This window comes from Crocuta crocuta, unplaced genomic scaffold (assembly GCF_008692635.1).
Source record: "Crocuta crocuta isolate KB4526 unplaced genomic scaffold, BGI_CrCroc_1.0 scaffold25, whole genome shotgun sequence".
Taxonomy (NCBI): domain Eukaryota; kingdom Metazoa; phylum Chordata; class Mammalia; order Carnivora; family Hyaenidae; genus Crocuta; species Crocuta crocuta.
The window spans coordinates 20,384,666-20,411,767 of record NW_027532015.1 but is presented as its reverse complement, the minus strand read 5'-3'; the positions used below and the strand labels follow the sequence as shown (position 1 = coordinate 20,411,767).

The 27,102-nt window shown below is 38.4% G+C and overlaps 1 protein-coding gene across 4 annotated transcripts in view; it reads left to right on the top strand.

The window, feature by feature from the left end:
- L3MBTL3 (L3MBTL histone methyl-lysine binding protein 3) overlaps positions 1 to 27,102 on the top strand; it is a 120,103-nt gene that overhangs the window by 56,208 nt on the left and 36,793 nt on the right. For all 4 annotated transcript variants that reach the window (XM_077776092.1, XM_077776093.1, XM_077776090.1 and 1 more), the window contains 5 exons: positions 3,170 to 3,246; positions 8,357 to 8,442; positions 10,761 to 10,871; positions 20,393 to 20,507; positions 21,856 to 21,958. In XM_077776092.1, the coding sequence (XP_077632218.1) occupies positions 3,170 to 3,246; positions 8,357 to 8,442; positions 10,761 to 10,871; positions 20,393 to 20,507; positions 21,856 to 21,958 (492 nt within the window). The remainder of the gene's footprint in view (positions 1 to 3,169; positions 3,247 to 8,356; positions 8,443 to 10,760; positions 10,872 to 20,392; positions 20,508 to 21,855; positions 21,959 to 27,102) is intronic.

The window sequence follows — 27,102 nt, the reverse complement described above, 5'->3', positions numbered from 1 at the left end:
CTTTCTGGCTTTCTATCTTTTAGTTTTCCATCCAGAGGGCTGTGTTGAGACTTTCTGATCTTTCAGGATAGACTCAACAGATCTGGTTAATAGAGGAACACTGGACTCATTGGCATCCATTAGACCACTATTTTCCAAAATGTGTTCTGTAGAACACTAGTGTTCCATGTGATGTTAATGGCTTGCCCACTAAAGCAGTCTTTCATAGTTAAGTATCTCTAGAAAATGCTAGGTTAAATAATTTGAAACTTGTTTGTTTATAGCGTAATTTCACAGTCTTTAAAATGCTAATGATGCAGTAAATATTTTGACCATTTGGCTCTGATTTTCGTTTTTAACTTCATTACACCCTTTATGGTTGAGAACACCAGTGGGGATTGTTCTACCAACTATTTTTTTTCTTTTCTTTTCTTTTTTTCAGATTTTAATTGTGGTATGTCTCTAGATGCCTCTAAATTTATTTTGTGATACTGTTATAATTATTCCCTTGTAACTATAGCCTCCACTCCTTATATTGTGTTTGCCTGGCAAACCCCCAACTCTGGCTCAACAAACGTTGTACCTCCCTCATGCCTGTGCCTGAGTGGTTGATTGTAGCTAGAGAAAGGCACCACATGCTCACTGGTCTAACTTCACGTTCATGACTCCTAACCTCAGGTGAGCCCTACGGCCTGCCCCACAGTCCTGCTAAACAGATTTAGGTCTGTTCTTCCAGATCACTGAGTTCCAATCCTTTTTCCCTCAGATGTCTCTTACCTCCTTTTCCCACCCTGCCTCTCACCAGATAGCCTTGTGTCCTGGTCATTGAGAAAAAAGACAAAGTCAGTGGAGATGTCTGCATGCCCCCATGTATCTGGTGGATATATTCCTGCTCTCTGCCCTAGACAGAACCCTCTCTGAGCCAGTGGGTGTGCCTGCCCCTGTCTTAGGGCCCAGACTCATGCACAGGATTCCATTTTCTCACCAGGTCACTTCTCTCTTCTGCGTCAATAGGTCATGCCTCTTTGTTGATTATTCCTACCAGCATCCAAACAGGAGAAGGGATTTGGCGGGGTTTTTGATACCGTTGGAGCCCTAGCGCATAGAACATTATCCTGTCCATGGTAGTTGCTCATCATGTATTTCTTGAATAAATGAAATAATATTTTCCATTTTTTAAAAGAGTTTTATTTTAAAGTAATTCTAAAAAAATAATATAGATTGCGGTGCCTGGTTAGCTCAGTCGGTAGAACATGCGACTCTTCATGTCGGAGTCATGGGTTTGAACCCCACATTGGGGATAGAGTTTACTGTAAAAAAAAAAAAAATAGCACAGAGAATTTCCATGTATTCTTCACTCAGCTTACTCCTGAGAATCTCCCAACTTGGAAAAAACAAACAAACAAAAAGACAAAAAGTGTCCTGTTGCTACCTAATGTTACATGTCTCTATTTCCTTTTAAAACAACTACTTAAATATGTTTTCTCTACAGGCTGACTCCATCCGCTGTCCTCCCATTTTCTCTTAAACCCACCCTGTTCTAGCTTTTGCCCTTTCTTATCGCCAACTCCACCAGAACAGCCCTTGTCAAGAATGTTAAATCTTGGTAAATCCAGCGATCAGTCTTGTTCTTTGATCTAGCGTCAGCCTTTAACTTAGTTGATTTCTTTCTTCTTTCTTTCCTTCTCTTATTTTCTAGTCATTACTTCTTGGGCTTCTTTGCCTTCTACCTCTTCTATTCTCTCTCTGTACTCATTCTCTGGACGGCCTCATCTTTGTTCATGACTTTAGACATCATCCCAAATGCTGATGCTCCCACATTTACATCTTTACCCTTGATCTTGTCTTTGAACTCCAGATTTTCATGCTCGTTATCTATTTGACTTCATTACCCATTTGTCAAACATATGTTTTTAAAAAAACAAAAGCCCCGAAAAACCTCTCCGTTCACCATTTGGAATGTCATAGACTGTGTCTCTGTTCTTCCTATCTCAGAAAATGGTCCTACATTCTTGTGTTGGCCCATGCCTTAAACCTTGGAATGTTCTTACCTTCTTCCCATCACTCATATTCTACCAGCATATGCTGTTGGTGCTTCCTTTAAAATACAAACCAAAAACATGATCCCTTCTTATTATCTTCACCACCAGCACTCTGCTTCTCCATCATCAGCTCTTGCAAAAACGTCCTCATAGCCTCATCTCATTTCCAGTGTGGTTAGTTGTCTGCAGAGCAGTCAGAATAATTATTTTAAAAACATAAATTAGATTATGCCACTCTTCTGCCCTAAAACCCCCTACATGATACTGTAGTAAATATCATTTTTCTCTGAATAAAATCTCAGGACCTTACCATGCCTAAAGGCCCCTTCTGATACCATTTCCTGTTCTCTACTTCCCTCAGTCTCTTCCTGACCCAGCTGTGAGACCCCCACCTCACAGCCTTTGTACTTGCGTCCTCTCTGCGTGGAACGGCTTTCTTGTTCGCGTTTCAGTGGCTCAATTCTCTTTCTCCACTTTCTTCAGGTGTCACCTGATTTGAGAGGCCACCATGACTGTGCTGTACAAGGAGTGCCTTTCCACATTTGCTTCCTGCTTCTTTCTTCCACCTCTTGTCTGCATAGCATTGTGCCACCAGAGTATTTGTTTTCTTAATTTATTTCCATTGTCTTCCCAGAATACTGCAAACTCCACAAAAGCAGGAACTTTGTACGTGTTTTATGTGCCTCTGTCTCCTCAGTGTCTGTCCCAGTGTCTGGTGCGTTGTTAGCGCTTAGTGTTTGAATGAGTGAGCAAATGAGTGAATGAAACGAGTGGTGTGTGAAGATGAGGAATACATAGGACAAGTCTGGTTAGGAGCAAGGAATCAGATGCCAGTTGAGGCATCCTGGTAATGAGGTCTTGCAAAAATACGTGCCTGACTGAAGTAAAGGTGAGAGAGAGGAGAAGAGAGATGAGGAAAGGAAAGGAATATCTCTTCTTAATACCTGGCCGCTGTCATTCTAACAGATGATAGAAGTAGCATGCTTGTTTTCCAGGGTGATCGAGCTTTGTACTTCTTGCACATTTGCCCTTAGAGATGCTGAAATCATTTTAGCTTGCCTGCATAGGTGATTATTTATGTACACATTTATTTGTATTTGAGACTTTATCCTGATTATTGTAAATCTTTTGATTTTTATAACATACAGGTGTGAAGCATCAAGTCCGCACATTCATCCAGTCGGGTGGTGTAAAGAACATAGAAGAACACTTATCACTCCTCCAGGTTTGTGTTGATTACATGTCTAATGTTATTCTTCACACGCATCAGGAGTCTGCAGACTTCTCTGTAAAGGGCCAGGTTGTACATATCTTTGGCTCTGTAGGCCATACATCTTCGTCACAGCTACTCAGTTCCGGTTTTAATGTAAAAGCAGCCCAGACGGTAAGAAATGAATGAACATAGATGCATTGCAGTAAATCTTTACTTGCAAAGAACAGGCAGCTGGTCAGGTGGTGGTTAGCTGACCCCTGATACACCTGGAAGTACATATCCTGGCTTAGTCCATAGCAGAGTATCAAAGGTTGTCTTCTTTGGAAAATCAGAAGTTCTTTTTAAAAAGATCTTTTATTTTTCAAGTTGACATTCATTTCTAGGCTTTCCATTAATGTGAATTTAAACATATTGTCTGACCACACAAGTGAGTTGTCTAAAGCTTTAATGAATATAGCGAGATGGACATAGGGGACTGCGTTTGTGGATGGAGCCTTGACCCACAGGTCATGGTCCATTCTGACAAAAGCCCAGTGTTCACATTTAAGTGAGTAATTGAGGCTTTAGATTTTTTTTTTTTTTTAACCTGGATCAGAACTTACACATTCAGTTTTCCTCTTTCTATTGGGTTATAGGTTCCAAAATAGATTTTCCACCTTTATGCTGGTAGTGCCTCTTCATTATCTGTAGTTTCCGGGTACTTCATCCATCTGCCTATGGCTCTGTGGCCCCTTCTCCCCTTTGTTTACACTGTGCTGGAGAATTGTTTCTTTGTTTTATGTCATGTTGAGTTTATTTTCTTATGCTGAGGAACAGATTCTATGGCTTCTTCATAACCAAGACAGTGAGTTTCCGAGTGTGTCACTGTTGAAGGTGGCATGGCTATTCACTGAGTGAATAGACAGGGTCATCAGCTGCCACAGAGCGTCAGCTGCACTGGTGCTTATGAGTACTCACGTGAGTGAGGAGAGCATCCATCATCACAGGCAAAAGATTGCTCCTTGGTTGGCTAAGAGCTGATTTGTGGATGTTGCTGGCAGCACAGAAGCATCAAAGCCTCGGCTTAGAGCTTCCGATACTTGTCTCATTCATTCCAACAGCCGATTTCATTTGGGGGCTTGTTTCCAGTTCTGTGGTACTGTGTCTTCATGTCTGATCATTTACTCAGCCAGGGGACCAACCATCCCAGGGGTGACTGAGATGAGTCCCTTCTGCTTTCTGAGTTTTCTCCAATGTTAAGGCACAAAAGCCCCTGTCCACCGATTTATAGAACTGTTTCAAAGATGAGCGAGCATTAACATAAACCACAAAGTGTTAGTAAAGCAAGATTTTCACAGTGCCAGGGCTCAGACGTGGAGCTGTCTGGAAGGCTTTCCTGTACAGCTTTCCTGTGTGCTGGGGCTTACACACGGTCAGCGGCCAGTGAATATTGATCGCACACTTAACCTGGAGCCACTGTGACCATTGGAGTTGCTGCGAGGATTCTTTTAGATTTCCCAGTTTGGTATTGATCCATTTTTTTTTTTTTTTCTTTACCACCTTCCTGGTCGTAATCAGAGGTCTGGTAAATAAACACAGAACCAGTGAATAGTAGTTCTTGGTTATGTCTTCACAGCACTGGCCTCAGTACCGTGGGAAGGGGTGGTGCAAGGCATTATTGCTGACATTTCATGTGAGGCCAATCACCAAGTCCTCTGTCTCTTTCTATGGACTTTGATATAAGAGGAAGAGAAGAAAAACATAGCTTTTTGACACATTTTCAAAATCCAGATTTCATATTCAAAGGTACCAAATACAGCAATGTGAGTATACTAAACACCACTGATTGTACACCTAAAAGTGGTTAAAATGATACATTTTATGTGTAACACACACACACACACACACACACACACACACACACACACATATACATACACGTTTAAAAAGAAACCGTCAAATAATGGTTTGTAAGGCCTATGCTGATGTTACTCAGGCGCCATGACAAAAAAGGTGCCCTTTCTCCGGTCCTTTTTCTCTGAGGGCGGCTTCCTGGCAGGATCTCTGATGTCCCGTCTGAGAAGGACCCTAATTACTCTTCCTAGACAGCTGCTCTGCTGCCCCTCTTGTTACTTCATGGATCAGCCCTGCTAGACTCTCCACGTTCGTGTTTTTCCCCAAATATGGAGCATTTACCTCTTGTTCTGTTTCCAAAACTGAAGTCTTTCTTAATGACTGTTTAAAACGATTTTTATTTTGAATTATATATTATACATGCTTGTTTTTATTTTTTTATTATCTTTTTTTTACTCTTTTAAGTTTATTTATTTATTTTTGAGAGCGAGAGAGAGCACAAGCAGGAGAGGGGCAGAGAGAAGGAGAAGTAGAAGACCAAGCAGGCTCCATGGCATTAGTGCAGAGCCCGATGTGGGGCACAAACTCTCAAACTCAGCATGGCCTGAACCGAGATCAAAAGTCAGATGCTTACCCAACTGCACCACCCAGGTGCCCCAATACATGCTTGTTTTTAAAAATTTAGAGTGTTTGGGGCATCTGGAGGGCTTAGTCAATTAAACATCTGACCGCGGCTCAGGTCATGATCTCAGAGTTTGTGAGTTCGTGTCCCACATTGGGCTCTGTGTTGACAGTCCAGACTCTGGAGCCTACTTCAGATTTTCTCTCTCTCTCTCTCTCTCTCTCTCTCAGTCTCTCTCTCTCTCTTTCTCTCTCTCTCTGTCCCTTTCCCACTTGCACTCTGTCTCTCTCTCTCAAAAATAAATAAACATTAAAAAATAAAAATAGGGGTGCCTGGGTGGCTTAGTCGGTTAAGTGTCCGACTTTCGCTTAGGTCATGATCTCGCGGTTCGTGGGTTGGAGCCCCGCGTCGGGCTCTGTGCTGACTGCCAGCTCAGAGCCTGGAGCCTGTTTCAGTCTGTGACTCCCTCTCTCTCTGACCCTCCCCTGCTCATGCTGTCTCTCTCTCTTCTAGAAATAAATAAAACATTAAAATTTTTTTTAAATTAAAAAAAATAAATAAAAATCTAGAGTGAAAATAGAGATAACCGCTGCTGTCTCTCATAATAGTTTGAGTTTGTCCTTGTATCTCTCCAGAAAAATCATTCTGTCTCTGTGTATACACAAACACCTGTGCATATGCAGTCAGCTTTAATATTATTTAAAGTGGGCAAGATACATTCCTTAAAAATATGTTGTAAAATGTTTGTATTTATAGAAATATATTTGCATACTTACTCTTTAAACTTTTATTTTGAAATAATTTCAAATGTACAGAAAAGTTGAAAGAATAGTATGAAAGTCATCTGTACACTTGACCCAGAGACTCAAGTTCATCAGTTGTATCAATGATGTCATTTGTAGCAAAAGGATCAGACATTGCACTTGGTTGTCATACCCCTCTACTCTCCTTCAGTCAGGCTTTCCTTGACTTTCATGACCTCAGTGTGTTTGGAAATTAGAGGTTAGTCATTTTGTAGAATGCCACTGACTTTGGATATGTTTGGCGTTTCCTCATGATTGGATCCAGGTTCTGGATTTGGGCAGGAACATTGCAGAAATAGTGCTGTGTGTTCACTGCATCCTCTCAGTGGATGTCATGCTGTCAGTTTGTGTCTTTGATGATCTTTTACAATTAGTGACCAAGATGGTGTTTTGCCAGACTTCTCCAGCAACAGTTATTTTTTTCCTCTGTAATCACCTAGTATTTTGCGGAGAGATACTTTGAGATTGTGTAAGTATCCTTTACCTCATCCTGCTGTCACTCACTAGTTTTAACATCTGTTGATATATCTAGCTTGAATTTTTACTCTGACAGTTGCTAAATGCTATTTTTTTTATTCCATCATTCCTTGTATGTAAACAGTTGATACTCTGCAAAGAATAGCTTTCTTATCTTCCTGTTTATTCATTGGTTAATTTATTTATGTCTACATGTATTCATACATACTGTTTTCATCAATGGGTTGTAGTCCATAATCAGCATTATTTACTTTCATGTCAATATTTTCTCAGATCTGGCCCATGGGAGTCCCTTTGAGCCGGTTACTATGTCCTTTGACATGTTCTTTGAGAATGTCCTACTTTCTGGAACAGCAGGGCTTATCTTGTACTTTCCCTGATTCAAGCTAAAATCTAAACAGTAGATGCACTGATTGCTACTGGGTTACGCTGTCTCTGTCCTCTCGGAGGGTATAGTTAGGGAATATATTCATGTTAAAATGTAAAAAAAATATATTTATGCATATTTCTGTACCTACTTAGACATTGAAAATAATGAATTATATCATTAGCTCCAATTCATATCCAAGACAACAAAGTTTATTCTAGTTTCCTACTTTACTTAGTTTTTCAGTCAGTAGAAACCCACCTTCCTTTATCTGCAGTATATTTACAGATTTTTCCATTCCTTTTTATGTAGCCAGTTTCCTACCCACTGAGTCACTGTTAACTCCTGCTCATGTCTGCCTAATGGATTTTGGACTCTGGAGGAAACAAAAGGGGAGGGGGGCAGGAAGAAGGAGGCATAGTTCTGGGGGCAGGAAGAAGGAGGCATAGTTCTTTCTATCTATTTTATGAATACTCTTCTATGACTTAGTTCTGCTTGTTTGACCTAACAGTATGATGACATACCTAGAATATTTCACACATTAGTATATGTAAATCTGCCTCATTGTTTTTAATAAATGCTTTCTGTTTCATATGTACCATGTATTTGCACATTTTCTATACTGTTATTAAACTTGTTTTTACATTTTTTCATCGACAGCTGTGCATTGTCTATGTGTGCATGAGATTTCATTAGATTAGGAGAAGTAGAATTGCACATTAAAGGGCATTTTTGTTTGTGTATGTATATCTGTATGTAGGACCTACCCCCAAATATAAATTATACATACACATATATGTTCTATTTTCACTGAAAAGGTAATAGAGGAGTCATGATCAAGATGAAAGTAATATAATTATTACAGTTAGATCTGAGTGTGTTACTCACCTTAAAGTTATTTGGAATATGAACATAATTTCCTAGACGATGATAACGATATCTTATAATTTTATAGGTCACTTTGTGGTTCTCACTATCATTTTGGTTAAACGTGACAGGGTTTGCTCTTTTCTTTTGTAGGTTATCCAAATGTGAAACATTTTTCTTGGGATAAATACTTAGAAGAAACCAATTCCTTACCTGCTCCTGCTAGAGCTTTCAAAGTGGTGAGTTAATACATCTTACACAGTTCCATTAATTTGTGTTGACGATAGTGTTCATTCATTGAAATTTCAGAACAGAAAGAGATACACTAGTGAACCAGAATGGGAAGGAGAGGGAAACAGAAGACCACACAAGATGGTTTTGACTTTTTAAACTTTTGAAAGTCAAAATTGTTGCAGGGACTTTTGTCGCTGGCCTCATTTTGGAGCTGTCTCCTTGGAAAGGAACTGCTTGAATTGGTGTGCAATGGGTTGTTTGTGCTCATACAGCAAAGCTTCTGTTTTTCAGCTAGATATTCTGAAAACCCAAAACAAGGCAGGATATTGTTTTCTAATGAAAATTGTGGTTGGATTTGTTTATGGCAACCTGAAATGCTGTTTTTCATGTTGTTGCTCGTAATCAGCATGTTTAATTATCAAAATACAAGGCCATTTGCTTTTATTATATTGTCTTTCTAACTCAGAGCCATTGCGTCTTACATATAACTTAAGATTCAAAGGAAACCTCATTTCATTGCAAGGGAAGAATAAGTGATGAAAAGCATTTTAAATTGTTTTCATCTCTAACAACTTGCTTAATTATTTGTATTTTTTCATAAATTTAAAGAAGAATATGTTAAGTATTTAAAAAATGTTTTTAATGTAACATAATTAGTCTATCACAAATAATACTTTTTTAAGTGATCATCTTGTGTATAAATTGCTGGGGTTTTTAAAGGATAGAATTAATTAGAGGTATGGGCCCAAATAATAGAAAAAAAGGATGTCAAAAATTTTTGAGGAAAAAGTAGATTACATAAAGAAAAGCCATATAAAAGAATGTGGGTGATTCCAGCTGATAGTAAATTTAGGATTTAAAACTGGATAATTAAAGTTACGCCTTACTTGGGAATTTTTACTGACTCTCTAACTTCACCTCAAGCTGTTACAAGAACTGTATTGCTCTTTGCTTTGAACTGGATAAAATCATATCGAGGTCAGTCTGCATATCTTATGTCACACTGATACCAGAGAGAAAACTACAATTTCCCTAGTTTGGCCTTTAGGTGACTTGCATTGATTGTTTTTTATCCTTTACGTAATTTTCACACTTAGTTCTCAGCGCCACAGTTTTGTTACACCCACTTTGCAGAACAGGGAAGTGATGCTCAGGTAATTTATCCAACATACCAATTTACCCAACATACCAATCAGCTTGCCTTCTATAACCTGCCACTTTTTTGGAGGTTTACAGGCTTTTGCTGAATTCTGAGGCGGAGCTACCTAAGGTATAGGAGGAAAGGTCCTCCTTTCTCATGCCTGTTCTTACAAGAGCGATTCCATCTCCTATGTTTTGATGGCCAATTTTCTTTTTTTATTTCTTTTTTATTTTTTTTAATTTTTAAAGAACATTTATTTATTATTGAGAGATAGAGACAGAGCATGTGCATGGGAGGGGCAGAGAGAAGGGGAGACAGAGAATCCAAAGGAGGGTCCAGGCTCTGAGCTGTCAGCACAGAGCTCGACGCGGGGCTTGGACTCACAAACCGGGAGATCATGACCTGAGCCCAAGTCGGACGCTTAACCAACTGAACCACCCAGGCGCCCCTCAATTTTCTTTTTTTCTTTAAGAAAACGACCCTTTTATTTTTTATTATTATTTTTAATGTTTTTATTTATTTCTGAGAGACAGAGAGAGAGAGACAGCGTGAGCAAGGGAGGGTCAGAGAAAGAGGGAGACACAGAATCTGAAGCAGGCTCCATACTCTGTGCTGACCGCACAGAGCCCGACGCGGGGCTCAAGCCCATGAACCGTGAGATCATGACCTGAGCTGAAGCCAGACGCTTAACCGACTGAGCCACCCAGGCGCCCCTCAATTTTCTTTTTTTAAAGACATCTTCTGCCTGTTTGCTCTCATGACCATTTCTAATCTGTGTCACATCTCTGCCACTTTAATGTTCTTTCTTCTCTTTTAATAAATACTTTTTTATGCTTGTTGATTTTTGCCAGCACACCTCCTTCTAACTAATGAGAAAAACTTCTTGCCTTCCCCCTGCCTAATCAAATAACCACAATATTTTGCATTTTATCTTAAGGTCTTTTTGCTTTCTGTTTCCTCCTGTGGCTGAGTGCTCAGGTTGTTTCTCTTGTTTCAGGGTTTGGCCATGTGATTTGGGATTGTGTTTTTTTGATAAGGATGATGAGGCCCAGAGCTACTGTAGGAACTTGGGGGTTCAAAGGTCGATTCTCTAAATCGCTCATCTTCTGACTCTGTCTTTGTGACACAGAGCCCACCTTCTCTTCCTCTGAATCTTACCATGTAACATTTTCTGTACGGCAGAAACCTCCACATGGATTCCAGAAAAAAATGAAGCTTGAAGTCATAGACAAGAGAAATCCTGTGTTTATTAGAGTAGCAACAGTTGCAGACACCGATGATCACCGAATAAAAGTGAGTGTTCTCTGCTTGTGGTTTTGTCTTGTCTTTTGTTACAAGATAACCTGGTTGGAAACTTTAGCAGATATTTAATTTGTGAAGTCTTAGAATTAAATCAGTAAGACTACAGGAATATGAAAATAAAGTGGCTGTATAGCTTTCTCAATATTTATACAGTCTTTTCCTTTCATCTATACAAGTTCTCTTAATGACTGACATTTAATATGTTGTATCTACCTTCTTTCTCCTCGCACACACTCAAAATATTAGAAGTCATAAATAAGAAAGGGATTTCTTGTGAATATAATATGTCATTCTCCAATAGAATGCTCTTTTTTTTGAAAATTTGAAGATTAATGTTTTTTTCTGGGACTGTATTAGATGTAGACTTTTCAGAAGAAAAGTACAGAAGTATAGCTCTTTAATACAGGACAAGGAAAGAGGAATGATTTTATAAAGAAAGTCAAGTTTTAATTAGGTCTGGATTCATAAAAGCGAAGGAAGTACCTGTCAGAGGGTAAGCGAATGTTCAGGAAGGTGGATTTGGTCTGTCATGTCCACGGGTGATGAAGGGAAGTGTAACAGCAGGTCCAGGTGAGGAGCCAGAAGTTGTCTCTTGTTTCTGGCTTCTCTGTTACCTTCACTCTCAAATCAGAGCACTGTTCATTCCACTTACTTCACAGGGTTGGTTGGACTTCCTCATCAGAATAGTGGTAGTTGTAAAAGCAACATGATGTTAGATCTGTGTGGTGTCTTACTGGCTAACAGCGTTCTTCCACTCTTTGACATATGTGGTGGTGACAGTGTAGGAGGCTTATGTGATGATCATTATTTTATCTGGGAAGCTGAGCCTCAGAAAGAGCTAACGAATTACTTATTAGTTCTGTCAGCAGCAGAACTAAGTCGCAGCCCTAAGCTCTAGGAGTCGAAATTTATGCTCTTAAAAAAAATAAATAAATCACACATTCAGCTATCTCTAATGAGATAATATATTAAAAATCATAAAAGAACATGGAAAACATGTGTAAATGTGGTTTTGTATAAAGCAGACATTTAATGCTTAATTAGCTATTTTTAAGATTATATAATCATCAGTGGTGTGGAAATTATAAGCAATGCAGAGCCTACTAACCTTTTTCAAGTGTATTTTCCTTTAATTGTCCTTGGTGTCATAATGTAAATCATAAAGCAATCAGAGTATCTTAGGACTATAAGTATTTTTTAATTAACCTAGGCTAGTGATCAAAGAAATGTAGAACTAAGCAAGATATTCTTTTTAAAAATCAAATTGGTCAGAATTGAAAAAAAAATAAGTGTTTTGGTTTGGGTGCATGAAAAGTTGACTCTCTTATGTAGCTGGTAGGAATAGAAAGTATCTTGGCCACTAAGGAGCAGTGTGGCGAAGGCATCAAAAGTCTTGAATGTTGCTAACCCTTTAATTCAAGAACCTCACTCCTAGGAATTTATGTTAGGAATTAACCAAAGCAAGCATGCAAAGATAAAAACTGTAAGGAAAATATAGCAGTTTATAGTATTTAAGATTGCAAACAAGCACAGTACGATATAGGTTAAATAAATTACAGTATATGATGGTAAATAGTTTAGAAAAATACTTAATATTGCCAAGTGAAAAAACTCAGGTTTACTATTCTATATGATGTCTGATATTGTTTTTTAAAGAATATTGTGGAAAGAAACTTAACCGAAGTAATGACAGTGATTCTCTTGGGGTGCTAAGAATTGTGAGTGATTATAAATGATTTTTTATAATAAATGAATTATGAATGATTAGGGGTTTTTTTTTAGTTACCTGATTTCAGGAACACATTAATTACTGTAATAGTAAAAAAAAAAAAAAAAATAGATTAACTCTGATTTTACATGTGAGATGGTTTTTGGCCGAGAAATCAGATACTCTAAAGTGGGTAGTTCAGTTAGTTAATAGGGAAAGTCTGGACTAGAATCCTGCTCTTTTTGCTTCTGGCCGAATTCTCTTTCTAATAAAACATTCAGGTTGTTTAACACCCAAAACAGAGCTAGCTATGAGATGCGTAGTTGACAGTTACCATTTTCACAATCACTGGTATAAACTTCATAGCTGAAAACCACTAAACAAGTACCTGTGTATTTCTGAAGTCCTCAAAAGGTCAGCAGACAGGTGACGATGACCCACTTTCAGGATTCATCACCCTTCTGAGACTGTAAAAAGCTTTCATTGGTAGGAGTTTTTCTAATGTTGTAGGAGATGATGGAGCAAGAATCTTGTCTTTCTTATTCAGGAAGCCAAAGAGCGTACAGAGACTAAGTCATTAGCATAGCTTAGTATTTTAAGTTTCTTGGGTATAAAATCAGCTCTCCAGCTAAATAAAATCAATCTTTTAGGTAATATAATATATTTCACACCTTAAGTTATTACAGGTAAACAGTTTAAAACTCTCATCAGATGCTGAAAGAAACCAAGCAAAATGTTGCTCTCATCTGTATATGTTCTGGGGACAGTTAAAACATAACAGAGGCCCACGCGGTCCCTCATTACCCTCGCTTCTGCTTCCTCACAGGCAAGAGCTTTCCTTTTTTTTTTTTTTTTTTTTTAGCTGCTGCTTCTGACATTTTCTCCCTAATTTTCTGAAATATTGTCTATATTCTGCTGTTTTCTCAGTCCCATCAATTTTAGGTCCAGTGTATTTTCCTTCCTGTTAGGGTAGTTCAGCATTGAGCTCTTACGATATCTGCTCCATCCCTGAATCCTCTCAGTAGTTACTTCACATGTTTTTAAAATGTTTTCTCAGTCTTCCGTGTTCGTGTTACCATGAGTAAATAAGTCTTATTCACTGCTGAGTAGAACCATTTTTTTCTTATAACATTTTTTTCCAGAGTCAGTAATTTCTTGTGTTTTGATTTTTTAGATTTTCTCTGCTCATAGTATCAGAAATTTACAAGAGGTCCANGAGAGAGAGAGAGAGAGAGAGAACCCCAAGCAGGCTCCACACTGCCGGCACAGTGCGCAACATGGGGCTTGAACCCACGAACCTTGAGATCATGACCTGAGCCAAAATCAAGAGTCAGATGCTTGACCAACTGAGCTACCCAGCCGCCCTCCAAGTGTATTTTTAATAAGCCTTCTGTCTGTATCTTGTTTTTCCTACAGCTTAACAGTCGCCTATGGTAATCTGAGTAGCTCTCTAAGCCTATCCAGAGCTTTCATCCTGAGACTGCTCTTTGTTGGTTGACTATGTTGTATTTCTTTTTTCCTTTCTTTTTTGAATCACATCCTAGTTTTTCTTAGTATATTCTCTTACCATGCCGAAACACATCTTTTTGTAACCTTCCAAGAAAGGGTACGTGACTCCTTGCATATCTGGAAATATCAATATTACTAGTCTTACATTTGATTCATACCTAGAATTCAAGGTAGGGAGCCATTTTCTCTCAGAAATTGAAAGCATTGTTCTGCTGTCTTCTCACATCCACATCGACTGACCTTAGACGTTTAAGGCCATTTCAGTTCCCTGCTCTGGGTGAGTACTCATGCAGAGTACTCAGGCTCTTTACTGTGGAGTTTCGTGTCCTTCAGTTTTTGCAAATGTTTCTTGTATTCCTAGTTGATGACTTCCTTCTGTCATCCTGTGTCTTCTCTTTCTGGAAGTCCTGCTACTCTGATTATTAAACTTCTTGCATTGACCTCTTGATTTCCTTACACTTTCTTGTTATACTTCTCTGATTCTTTAATTCTACTAGCTTAGAGATATCTACTCTATTTTTTCAAAACTTATATTGCTTTTTTAAAAAAAATTTTTTAATGTTTATTTTTGAGAGAGTGTGTGAGTGGGGAGGGGCAGAGAGGGAGGGAGACAGAGCATCTGAAAGGGGCTCTGCACTAACAGCCGAGAGCCCAGTATGGGTTTCGAACTCACAAACCATGAGATCCTGACCTGAGCTGAAGTCAGACGCTTAACAGACTGAGCCACCCAGGCGCCCCATGTTTTTAAAAAATATTGTTAAGTTGTATTTTTAATTACAAATCTGATTTTTTTTAAATTTTCAAAAGTTTTTTCCTATTTTCTAATCTCCCCCTTTTTAAATGGCATCATCTTTTTATTTCTTGAAGCAATATCGTTTCTTACCTGAGGATGCTAGTGATTGTTTTTCTTCTGTCCCCTGCTTATTTCCTCCAAATTTCTGCCGTCATATTGGAGCCTTCCTCAAATATCAAGTCCTTGACTGGCTGTCTACATTAAGAAAAAGGCACTCGGAAAGTTAACTGTTTTTCATGGGTGGGACTTACAGACTAGCAGACTTCACCATAAGAAAGCAAAAGAGCCAGCTTTTTTCACAGGGACATCCCCGTTTGTCGGCATCTGGGTCCTTCTCTGGAGCCTTTCAGTTTCTGCCCGAGTCCTCTCTGGGGAAGGGTGAACCTGGAGGTTGCTCTGAAAACGACAAGGACTGGGTTGGAATATAGGGCTCTTGCTTGTAGTTCCTGTGCTTTCTGTCCAGCCCGCTGCCAGTTCATGTCTGTTCTAGAATTCAGAGCCTTAGGGATTTTATTTCTCTACAAGCTAAACATCTGCTCTTTGGTTGGGTTGTTGAAGGGGCAGGTACTGTGGTGGGTGGAGTGGGGAAACAGCCGAGGGCTTCTGACTACTCCCTGTTGACCATGAGCCAGTCCTGTGAATTTCAGGCCCCTCCTCCTCTCCTGTCTGTTCTCAGGCGCCTGGGCTGTGANTGTTGCTTCTCACCTGTCAGTCTTCTTCTCCATTGGTCCTTCTGGCTTTATACCCTTTCAAATATAACTTTAATTTCAGAGGAGAGTGGAGATAAGCACCTGGGTCTAAAATGTGTTTTACTGAGTTGCCTTTCCTGTGAACAGAAAATCCGACCAAATCTTTTTTCTCTCTCCTTTTTTTTTTTTAAAGAAATAGTGTACCTTCTAAAATATTATCTGTCTCATTCTTACTAAATTGTCAGTAACATGTATTAAGGTTCTATAAAGGGTCCACATAATGCTTCTGGGTGAAAATGTATCCAATTTTCTAAACTGTAATTTTAAATGTGTTTGAGTTAAGTCTTCTTCACTATACTTTGATCCATAATCGTCTTATTTTCTTTAGGATTCTTATTAAATACAGCACTATTGCTTTTATATATACATGTATACATATATATGTATATACATTATTTCTTTTATACATAGTTTCCTTTTATATGTAATCTTATTTAAAGTGGAACATTTGTATTATAAATATTTTGTGTCTCTTTGGGGTTTGTGAAATTTTTAAATATTTCATGTTGTATGTTTATCTTCCTGTCTTGTTCCTTGTTAGGCATTTGATTTCTTTAAAAAAAAATTTTTTTAATGTTTTATTTATTTCTGAGAGAGAGAGAAAGAGAGAGACAGCGGGAGCAGGGTAGGGTCAGAGAGAGAGGGAGATACAGAATCTGAAGCAGGCTCCAGGCTCTGAGCTAGCTGAGAGCACAGAGCCCGATGCAGGGCTTGAACCCATGAACCACGAGATCATGACTTGACCCAAAGTCGGATGCTCAACTGACTGAGCCACCCAGGCACCCCAGGCATTTGATTTCTTGATTTCTTTTCAAAATAGTCCCCAGCAACAGTAAAACTATCACTTAATATTACTTAGTTATCTGATTTTTTGTTTGTTTAAAACTTCTTAATATGTCAGTGGCTGAAGTAGTAAAAGTTACAAGACATGAAGTTTCAATAAAATTATTTTATCTGTGCTTCTACAGTGAGAATTTTGATTAGGATTAATATCAATTTATATATTAATTTTTACATAATTTCAAATAGCATTTTAAGTGTATTTGGTACTTCTCAAGAGAGAATTTTTAGTTACCTCTCTTCATAATATGTAAACTAAATTTGATCTCTGAAATTGAACCCTTAAACTATTAAAGTCCTCTCGATCATCTGCCAATCTAAATTATAGAAGGGGTGCCTGGGTGGCTCAGTCGGTTGAGTGTCTGGCTTCAGCTCAAGTCATGATCTCACAGTTCGTGGGTTCAAGCCCCGTGTTGGGCTCTGTGCTGACAACTCAGAGCCTGCAGCCTGTCTTTGGATTCTGTGTCTTCCTCTCTCTCTGACCCTCCCCTGCTCATGCTGTCTGTCTCTCTCGGTCTCAAAAATAAATAAAAACATAAAAAAATTTTTTTAAAAGAAGGTATTAGATTTATCTGTAGTATCTAAAGTATATTAATCCTGGATAGATGACTTCTAATTGCCAAACCAGGATGTCAGTTTCAATGAAAACTAGGAAACACTGTGGCATTACTAGATAGGATTGATCCTCCATAAGCATTTTTAAAGGTCTATGTGAGGAAACCTTAAAATACCCTTTTACTTATGATGATATCAAGATTTTCAGAGACTACATTGATGTACAGTAATGTACTATTCTATTTTGTTTTAGAGAGAACATGTATGCATGAAGGGAGTAGGGGCCAGAGGGAAAGAAAGAAGGAATCTTAAGCAGTCTCCATGCTCAGTGTGGAGCCCAACACCGGGCTTGATCCCAGGACTCTGGGATCATGATCTGAGCCAAAACCAAGAGTTGATGCTCAACTAACTGAGCCCCTCAGATGCCCCAGGAATTAATATCTGTGGGTCTCAATTCTGAGCGCACACCAGAGTTACTTAGAAGTTGAGTAAACAACATCTGTGTGCATAGAACCCAAATGGGAACTGTGAATTAAAAATCTCCTAGGTGGGCTCAGCTTTTTCGTTTTTTTTTTTCCTTCATTCCTTTTTCCTTTTCATCATAGGTAATTCTGATACATATCCAGGGTGGAGAACCATTTATTTCTTAGGATTGAGTATGTTTGCTGTAGGAAGATACCTAAATTTTAAAAAATTTAGTGGTTTATATACAACAGATGGAACGTGAATTATGTGAGCATTGATTCCAAAATAACAGAAGCAGAATTTAGGAATAGCAAGATCGGAAAACATGAGAGTTTCATGTTTCTAGTAAAATAACCACTTGATTATTTAAGAATTAGAACATTTTAAACTTAGTAAACATTCTAAGTTATGTCTGCTCATTTACTGGTGGTATTGAGAGCATAAATTGATATTTTTAGAAAATTATCATGAATGTCATTCTCACTGTTAGTTGCACATTGTTTTTGATCAGAGGAAAACAAAGGGTTACTTTGAGTTAAGTACATTTTAATTAGTCTATTAAATGTTTATTTTTTGGGAGACAGAGATGAGGAGGGGGAAAGAGAGGGAGACACAGAATCCAAAGTAGGCTCCAGGTGCTAAGCTGTCAACACAGAGCCTGACACTGGGCTTGAACCCACGAACTGTGAAATCATGACCTGAGCTGAAGTCTGATGCTTAACCGACTTAGCCACCCGGGCGCACCTAAGTACTTCTCTTTAGGTGCTGCTTTTATAACCAGTGTATGTGAAGGTGATCAATTTTATTTGGATTCTTGAATTTTAGGTTTGGTTACTCCTCCTAACTAGCTGTGTGATCTCTTCTTTTCTTTAAGATAATACCTGTGATTTCTTCCAGGTGTGAAATTCAGTGGGCTTTGAGTGTCTAGGATTAATTGACTTCTAAGCTTGAGAAAGTGGATTTATTGCAAAGGATATTATTTTAAACCCATATATATATACTTTGGCAACTCTGTTTTATTCTGCCATACAAACATGCCATAATTTAGTTAGCCAGTCTCCTAATGGTGAATACTCTGGTTGTTTTCTATTACGATGAGTTGAGTTATTGACGTTATCAAGTCAAAAGTGATGTATTTTAAGTGACCGTTACTGCAAATACCTGTCTAGAAATACTGTCCAGTTAAAACTCCTGTCAGCAGTCCTTGAGAAAGCTTTTTATACTCATACTCACCAGCTCTAGGAATTACCAAAATGGAACATTTTTGACAGGTTGAAAGAATTGCATCTTGTGGTTTTAATTTGTAGCTATTTTTAGTTATAAGTGAAATTGATTATCATTGTATATGTTTACTATTTATATTTAGTGTCTAATTTCTGAGAAATTTATATCTTTCATCTTTCTGTTGGGCTTTTCATCTTTTTATGTCGATACATGATATTTGGATAAATTAAGGAATAGAGTATATTGTTGCATATATAATAACTGTTTTTTAAGTTTCTCATGGGTCTTTCCTCTTTTCTGTGGTAATATTTGCCACTGTGAAGTTTTAAATATTCATGTAGTCACAGGCTCCTGGGTAGCTCAGTTGGTTAAGCATCTGACTTCGGCGCGGGTCATAATCTCATAGTTCATGAGTTTGAGCCCCATGTCAGGCTCTGTGCTGACAGTTCAGAGCCTGGAGCCTGCTTTGAATTCAGTGTCTCTCTTCTCTGCCCCTTCTCCACTCATGCTCTCTCTCTCTCTCTCAAAAATAAATAAACATTAAAAAGATTTTTTTACGTACCTGTAATCAAATTGAGCAGTCTTCTATGGGTTTTGAATTTGATATCTTGCTTACAGAGGTTATTCTACCCTAAGATTACAAATACATTTACTCATACATTGTTCTAGAGCTTCTATTGTTTAGTTTTAAATGCTTTCATTTTTTATCCAACTGGCATCTGTTGTTAGTAAGGGATTCACAGACTTAAAAAGGAGGTCTAGCTGGCAAATTAGATATAATAGTAATATATATATTACATATATATACACACAGACACACACACACACCCTTTCAGTATACCTTTCATCCTAAAAGATAAAATACATGTAATACTTAAAAGATACATAGCTGATCCTTAGTGACCCTGCCTGAAAGACCAATAGCTCTTTCACGTGGTGGCTGATAAAGATGGCTCTGACCACTCTATGAAACCTCTTTGAGAGACAGTGTAATTATTTCAGGAAAAAAATGACAGTTAGAAATGCATTTGATGGAGGGATATTTTGAAAACTGAGTGTATTTCTAATAGGACATTGAATTTGTTAAAACAGACTTTAAAAAATTTTTTTAAAAATGTTTGTTCACTTTTGAGTGAGAGAGAGACAGAGCACAGCACAGAGCCTAATGGCAGCTTGAACTCAAACCATGAGATCTTGACCTGAGCCAAAATCAGCCACCCAGGCTCTGCTATTTAAAAAGCCTTTTTAGCATAATTCTCAGAGAGTTGTCATTTAAGTGAAAGGTCCTCCTGCCTCTTTACTCTCTTCGCATCGTCCCTCCCTTCCCTGATTTATTCATTACTTAAGTAGTATTTATTGGCTGTTTGATGTTGCTCATATGAAGATGTTATGTACTCAAGTTCTAGTGTTGGAAGATACACATATCTATAGAAGTACTGCTGGAATAATGCCTTTGGCAAGACATTTATTGATGAGCAGATAATTCGCAGATAGGTCAAAAGTACCATTTTTCTCCTAGTGTAAATGAAGTAATTTAAATTAAAAAGGATACTTGGTATTAAATCTATGTAATTTAGAAGAAAATAAAAATGGTTATGTGGTGGCTAGAACTTTAATTGTAGGAATTTTTATGACCTGAATTGTACTGTTAATTTCCTTTTGTTTCCAGGTTCACTTTGATGGCTGGAATAGTTGCTACGATTACTGGGTAGATGCAGATTGTCCTGATATTCACCCTGTGGGCTGGTGTTCAAAAACCGGACATCCTCTTCAGCCTCCTTTGAGTAAGAGATGCAAGGACAACTTAAACAAATGTTTCCATTTTCTTATGTAGGGTGCTTAATATTTTCTTTTCTCTTACCAATTTCTTTCTTTTGTTTTCTCCCTTGTACATTTATTCTCTTGGGAATCCTTTTCTTCGCACATTTTCAGTTAACATCGCAGTCCCAGAAATATAAAAGAAAAAAATAATGTTTGAAAAAGCAAAGTTTATGTCGATTTTTAAACTTTAATTTAGAAGTACTCATCACCTTTCAAAATTGATACCGAATTTTTGGAAGACAGTTCCTTACGCTGTTAAAGTGTAATGTATCAGTAGTGGTTTGATACCGTAGTTTTGCAAAATGTTACCAGTGGGAGAAACTAGACAGAGTGTACAAAGGCTCTCCCAGTCTGTTACCTAAAACTGCATGTGATTTACAATAACCTCAGTACAGTCCCTTTAAATTCGATTAAAAAAAAAGAAAAAAGAAACGTGCACTGAGAATTTGACATACTGTGATTTCAGCTTTGAAGGAAAGCATATACATTGTAGCAGAAAATATTTAGGAAATACAGTAGATTATTGTGGGTTTTTAAAAAGTTTAGTGTTTAGTGGCTTCACTTGTTTCTAGATTCACTACAGGCTGCATAAAGGTACAAAAATCCACATGCATGCTCTTTGTTACAGTACATTTAAAATAACAAACCTTGGAAACAAAGATTACTTAAATTCTGGTACACTGATAATACAGACACTGTGCAACAATCAAAGAATGTTACCATTGAGATGGAAAGATTTATAAGATATGATGTTAAAGACTAAAGAGAAAAATGTTTCAGAATAGTGCACATTGGTACAGTTTGGGACAAAATGGAACAAAACCAAAGACTTGATACGTGTTGACATACATACGCACACACATATAGGTATACATGGGAATGCTTAGAACAAGGTCTAGCACATTACACAGGGACATAAGTGGTCAGGGTAAGGGAGTGTATGAAACATGGAGGGGGTAGTGTGAATGGAATTTGTAACTGGTTTTCTGTATTCTAGTGTGGGGTTTGAAATTTTCACAATGTATAAGTATTTGTAAACTGATTATGTTATTTACTTGACGAAAATTGTTTAGAATCTCCTCATTAATTCACAATAGGTATTTCTGGAATTTGTGACACTGATAGAGGGTTAGATCAAAGTGTACCATTTTGCTATTGAAGAAATCTCAATAGTGTGAACAAAAGCATAGGGAAAAATCTTTAAAATTAAAGACTTTAAAGATATGGATAATTTTTATTTTATAGCCTTTGGTTAACTTCATGCACCTTCTTTCTCCCTCTCCTTTTTTTTTTTCTCTTCCTTTCTTATAGGCTCCGTAGAATTAATGGAAGCTTCAGAACATGGCGGATGCTCAACTCCAGGGTGTAAAGGGATTGGTCATTTTAAGAGAGTGAGACACCTGGGCCCTCACAGGTATGTGGTGCTGCTACCTAAATGGGAATTCCTTACATGGTCAAAGAGAGGGTGCCTGTCCCACCTATGTATAAGATCATGGTTTCCATGTATACTACAGAGATGTGAGGTAATTTTCTATATAAAAAAAATGTGGTTGCCATGGTGATCCTGGAAAACCGAGGAGTGTGTCTATAGTTAAGTCTTTCTGGAAGAAAATGCATTCACAGTTTAAAATAGATTTGCTCTCGCTCTTTGCCTTTTCTTGACAGCCTGACTAGTTGTATAGATACTTACCTTCTGAAAGAGTCACTCTGGGTTGACTGTTAATAATGAGAAGAGGGCAGGCCCTATTGAAAGTCCTTGTTTGGTAGAATATGATATGCTTGGGGGACTCAACAGTTTGAATAATGAGAGTTGAGATTATCATAGGTTACCAGCACAGATCACAAGAAGCACAAATACAAATAGTCAAATGATGCATTGATTCAAAACAATGTTGCTCAGTATTTTTCTCTTACCCCTTAGGAACTTCAAAGAGAAACCGAATTTACACATTTGAAATTTGATGTGTGGTGTAGGCAGCGTGGGGGGGTGTCTTTGTAGACATTTGAAGGTATATTACTGAAATACCTAGAAATTCCTATGATTTCACTGAGATTTTCAAGGAACAAACACATCACCTGTGTTGAGAAGTATTAAGATAATCATTTGTCCGCGTAAATGTTCTAACTGCACGTTAATTGGATGGCCTGGTGAGGAAGACGATCCCTTGTTTGTCTGGTTTGTATAGGTTATAAATCTAGGTCTTCTGAAAAATCTGATGATTGTGCTGTCTGCGCCTCTAAGAGTTCATAGGAATTGTAAAATGGGTGTAATTATTTTCTCATCTTTCTTTCTTTCTTTCTTTCTTTATTTCATCTCTGCAACCTCAAATATTGCTTATCTCCCTTCTGCAACCCTCGGCCGGAGATGTATATGGAATTCAGTCTGTTCCAGCGTAAATAGTGTGAACGTAGGGCAGTGATTACTTTTACAGATATCCATTTAAAAAGCCTTTTCAGTGTTTGTATAGCTGCGTGATTAATTCGAAGTGAGTTAAATATACTGTCTTAAAAGCTTGCTCAATATTGCTGAGTGAAGGTGGCTACATTATTTTCAGACATTATTTAAGTCTACGTGCCAGAAATAACTCCTCAGCATGCTAAATTTCCATTATATATTAGTAATTTTTTTCGTTCAGTAAATACTTTTTTTATAATAATTCATGTTTATTGAACACATATTTACTCTGCACAGCATGTTGCTGTAACTGTTTATTACATGGGTGAATAACCTGCCAAAAAACCCTATTAGCTTTAGTATTATTTTCTTTGATTTGTTTTTAATGTTCATTTATTTGTTTTGAGAGAGAGAGTGCCCGTGTGTGTGTGTGTGTGTGTGTGTGTGTGTGTGTGGTGAAGAGGCGCAGAGAGAGAGAGGGAGAGAGAGAGTCCTAAGCAGGTTCTGTCTGCACTGTCAGCACAGAGCTTGATGTCGAGCTAGGTGTCACAGCTGTGAGATCATGACCTGAGCTGAAGTCAGGAGTCAGATGCTGACCCAACTGAGCCGCCCAGGGTCCCCTGTTCCAGTGTTTGATGAGGCCACTGTGGCACTGGGGAGACCGTGAGGGGAGCAGAGAATGGCACCCGGTCTAGTGCAAGGATCCGTGATGTTGACCATGACCTTCTCATTGCCTCTCAAGGCACCGCTCCAGGAATTAATTATAGACCCAACCTTCAAAGAACCCAGGGACTAATGGAAATATAAAAGCTGCACATAATTCAATTTAAACATAAGATACAAACAAGTAACTAATATCAAACCTTTGTCAAATGTGTCTTTCTACTGCACAACCCCAAGATGTTCATTGGACTGAAGGTAGTTTGCTCAAATTATGAAGGAAAAGAATGAAGAAGTCTTAAAATTGGATCAATATTGATACTACGTTATTGGGGTTCAGTTGAAAATCAAAGAAAGAATTGTTTTGGCCTTCTGGAAAGGAAACCCACCTTCCAGCAATGTCCATTGTCTCTTTAGGGTTTACTTTAGGTCTGAGCAGAGAGGTTTGCTGTCATGGCAAGGTCTTTGGTGACAATCCTGTGTCCTGCCTGACGGTACTCGCACTCATGGCCACCTTTTCCTCACTCTGCCGCTGACCTCTGGGGATTCCTCACTGGGTAACACCCATTTCACAAAGTTTAAGAGATTATCTTTGGAGCATTTCTTCAGAGGTGCAGTGTTATATTTGTTAAAAGAAGGGGAAGATTACAGGGAGAAACATGGAAGATTTTTATGGAGAAATGTGGCAAATAAATCTTTCAGTGAGGGCACCTGAGTGGCTCAATCAGTTACGCATTCAGCTCTTGATATCGATTCCAGTCATGACCTCACAGTTGTGAGATAGAGCCCCATGTTGGGCTCTGGGCTGAGCGTGGAGCCTGTTTCGGATGCTCTCTCTCGCCATCTCTCTCTGCCTCTCCCCAACTTGCACTCTTTCTCAAAATATAAAAAAATAAACATTAAAGAAAAATAAATCTTTCAATGGAATTGGAACTAGTCCTTCTTCCTCTTGAAGAAGGAGACCTCCTGGCTTAAAAGACATGTATTGATAAAGAGGCAGTGCTTGTTTCCACGTCATACAGAGGGCATTACTAGCAGTTCTGTGGATGGGTCCAGGCCAGAGTTATTGGTTGACTAGAGACTCGAGGATGCTGGGAAACCCTAGCAGCCACTGTCAGCTTCTGCCATGTCATCTCTTCCGTTCTTCTTGGCCCTTTACCTGCCCCTCCTAGGTCTCCCTGACCATGCTGTCCTGTTTACAATGCTCAAAGCTCTTTATGTGACAGGATATTAATCCTTACCAGGCACAGCTTGTTTTCCATTTCATTAGTAGACTGCAGAAGAGCTGGAGCATCATGGATATTCTTTGAAAGGTTCCTTTCACTGGCACTTATTTTTGTCCTTGCTGAGAATGCCGTGTTTAGGAAAACATAATGAGAAAATTCTCTTTGGATTAATTTACTGAGAAACTGCATAAATCAAAACATGCATTCTTTGCTTAGATAACAGGGAAAGTTGCTCTTTTAGCAAGAATAATCAGTTTTACGAACATGCAGACAAAAGGCGATGTTTTGACTAGCAGTTGTTTTTGGCTTCTCTGAAGAATTATAATAGTTGAATTTGATGTAAGAGGTGTTAGAAATAGAACATGTGTCTCAGCAATGAAATTTGAGAATGTTCTGTTTTCAGATGTTGAAATGTAAATAATCAGGGAGTGAGTTGAATGTGGACGTTATTCTTATCTCTAGGGATATTCAGTAGTCGGATTGCTTAATTCTCTTTCTAGCAAGAGAGCAGTAATCTGGGTTGTTTCATGGTGTTTCTCTTTTTGATTCATTCATTTGGTCTACTGAAAGGTCAAAGAAGGGGAAGAGATTAAAAGAAAACTAACATTCTATGAAAGTAGATATTCAGCATATCTAGTGCCTTCAGGAGTAAATCTTTTTTATGTAATATTTGATCTTGGAGAAAATAAACAAGAAAAAAAAACGAAGAGTATTTCCAACAGCTTCTAAAAGGTACTTGTAAAGTCCATGGAAAGTTTTAAAAATTAGTGCCTTTGGACACACACCTGCAAACTCTAAACATTATGTTACTTCAGCATCCATCATCCATCCATGCATCAAACATACACTTATTGATTGCCTGCTTTGTGCCAGGTGCTCGGTTAGGTGACGGGCTGCACAGAGGGAGGGTCCCTACTTCTAAGGAGGCCAGCCTGGTGTAAACAGATTTCTGTAGAGGCATGAATGGAGTAGCACCCTTTCCTGACGGAAGCAGAGAACCTCCATAAGTGAGTTGTGTCATGGAGTTCTTAATGTTGTTTATTTTTGCTGATGCACTTTTACACCATAGGGATTAAGTGTTACTCTTCTCTTTTTTAAGTAATGAGAACAGGTAAGGTTTATTGAGGACTTCCTTTGTTCCAGGCTCTGTTTTAGGACTTACCTGTGTGACCTCACTGAATCCTCACATCAGCTCTGTGAAGCAGGTACTCTTCTAATCTCTGTTTTACAAGTAAGGGAATAGGTTTGCAGTAGTTACATACATGCCCAAGGATCAGACAGTGGCAGAACCAGAATTCAGCCCAGGCTTGTATGGCTCTAAGTCTCTATTTGTAATGCCTGGACTCTGGTGTAAAGCACAGTGGCCTGATAGAGCCTGCCTCATGTTTTTTACAGGTTTTTGTCAATGATAAAAGTGTAAGAATGATTATGTGATCATTTAAAAAACCAAAGATGTTAACTGATTATTTAAATAAATGTATTCACAATTAAAAGGATTTTAAAGGTGATGTGGGGAGCAGTGAACAAGGCAGTTCTTCCTCCTTTCCTAATAAGTTGGACCCATCTTTCCTGGGAAAAACTGCCTCCTTAGAGGGGCTGGTGGGATATTTATATGTATAGCTGATAGGAAATTATTTGCTACCAGAACAGGGTGTACTCTAATAAAATTCTTACGGTGGATAGTTGTATAATCCTACGTGAATCTCTTCCTCTGCTCCCTGAGGAGCTATGTAATGGTAAAGAGTTGCACATATATGTATTACATGTGTATATACCCATGTATACATGACATACACAGCTTAGTACATGAGAAACTGGAGATGATTATAAAACTGATGGGAACCCACTATCTCCACAGAAGTTTGATCAGCACTGGTGAGTTAGAAAGTTACTCACTTTTGAAACTGTATGAACTTTGTAAATGTAAGAACACGGAAACTGACCAAGAGGTTGAGTATTGGTGGAAGACAAACCAACTATGTAATAGCAGCATCTCACTAGAAGATGGTACTGAGACGGATTGAATTGTCACAGATTAAAGATGAAGACATTCTTTGCTATCGCAAGGTCCTGCATGCCCCCAGCCAGTGCAACAGGGGGCAGCCCGAGCTCATCATCGGGGTCGACCAAGAACTGATGGAGGGACGCTGAGCACATTCCCTTTTCTAAGCCTCAGTTTCTACATCTGCAAAACCAAGGAGCAACTTCCCAGGGTTGTGGGAGTTAAATGAGAAAATGCTGGAAAAGCACCTAGCGTGTGTGATGTGCTTGAGCCCA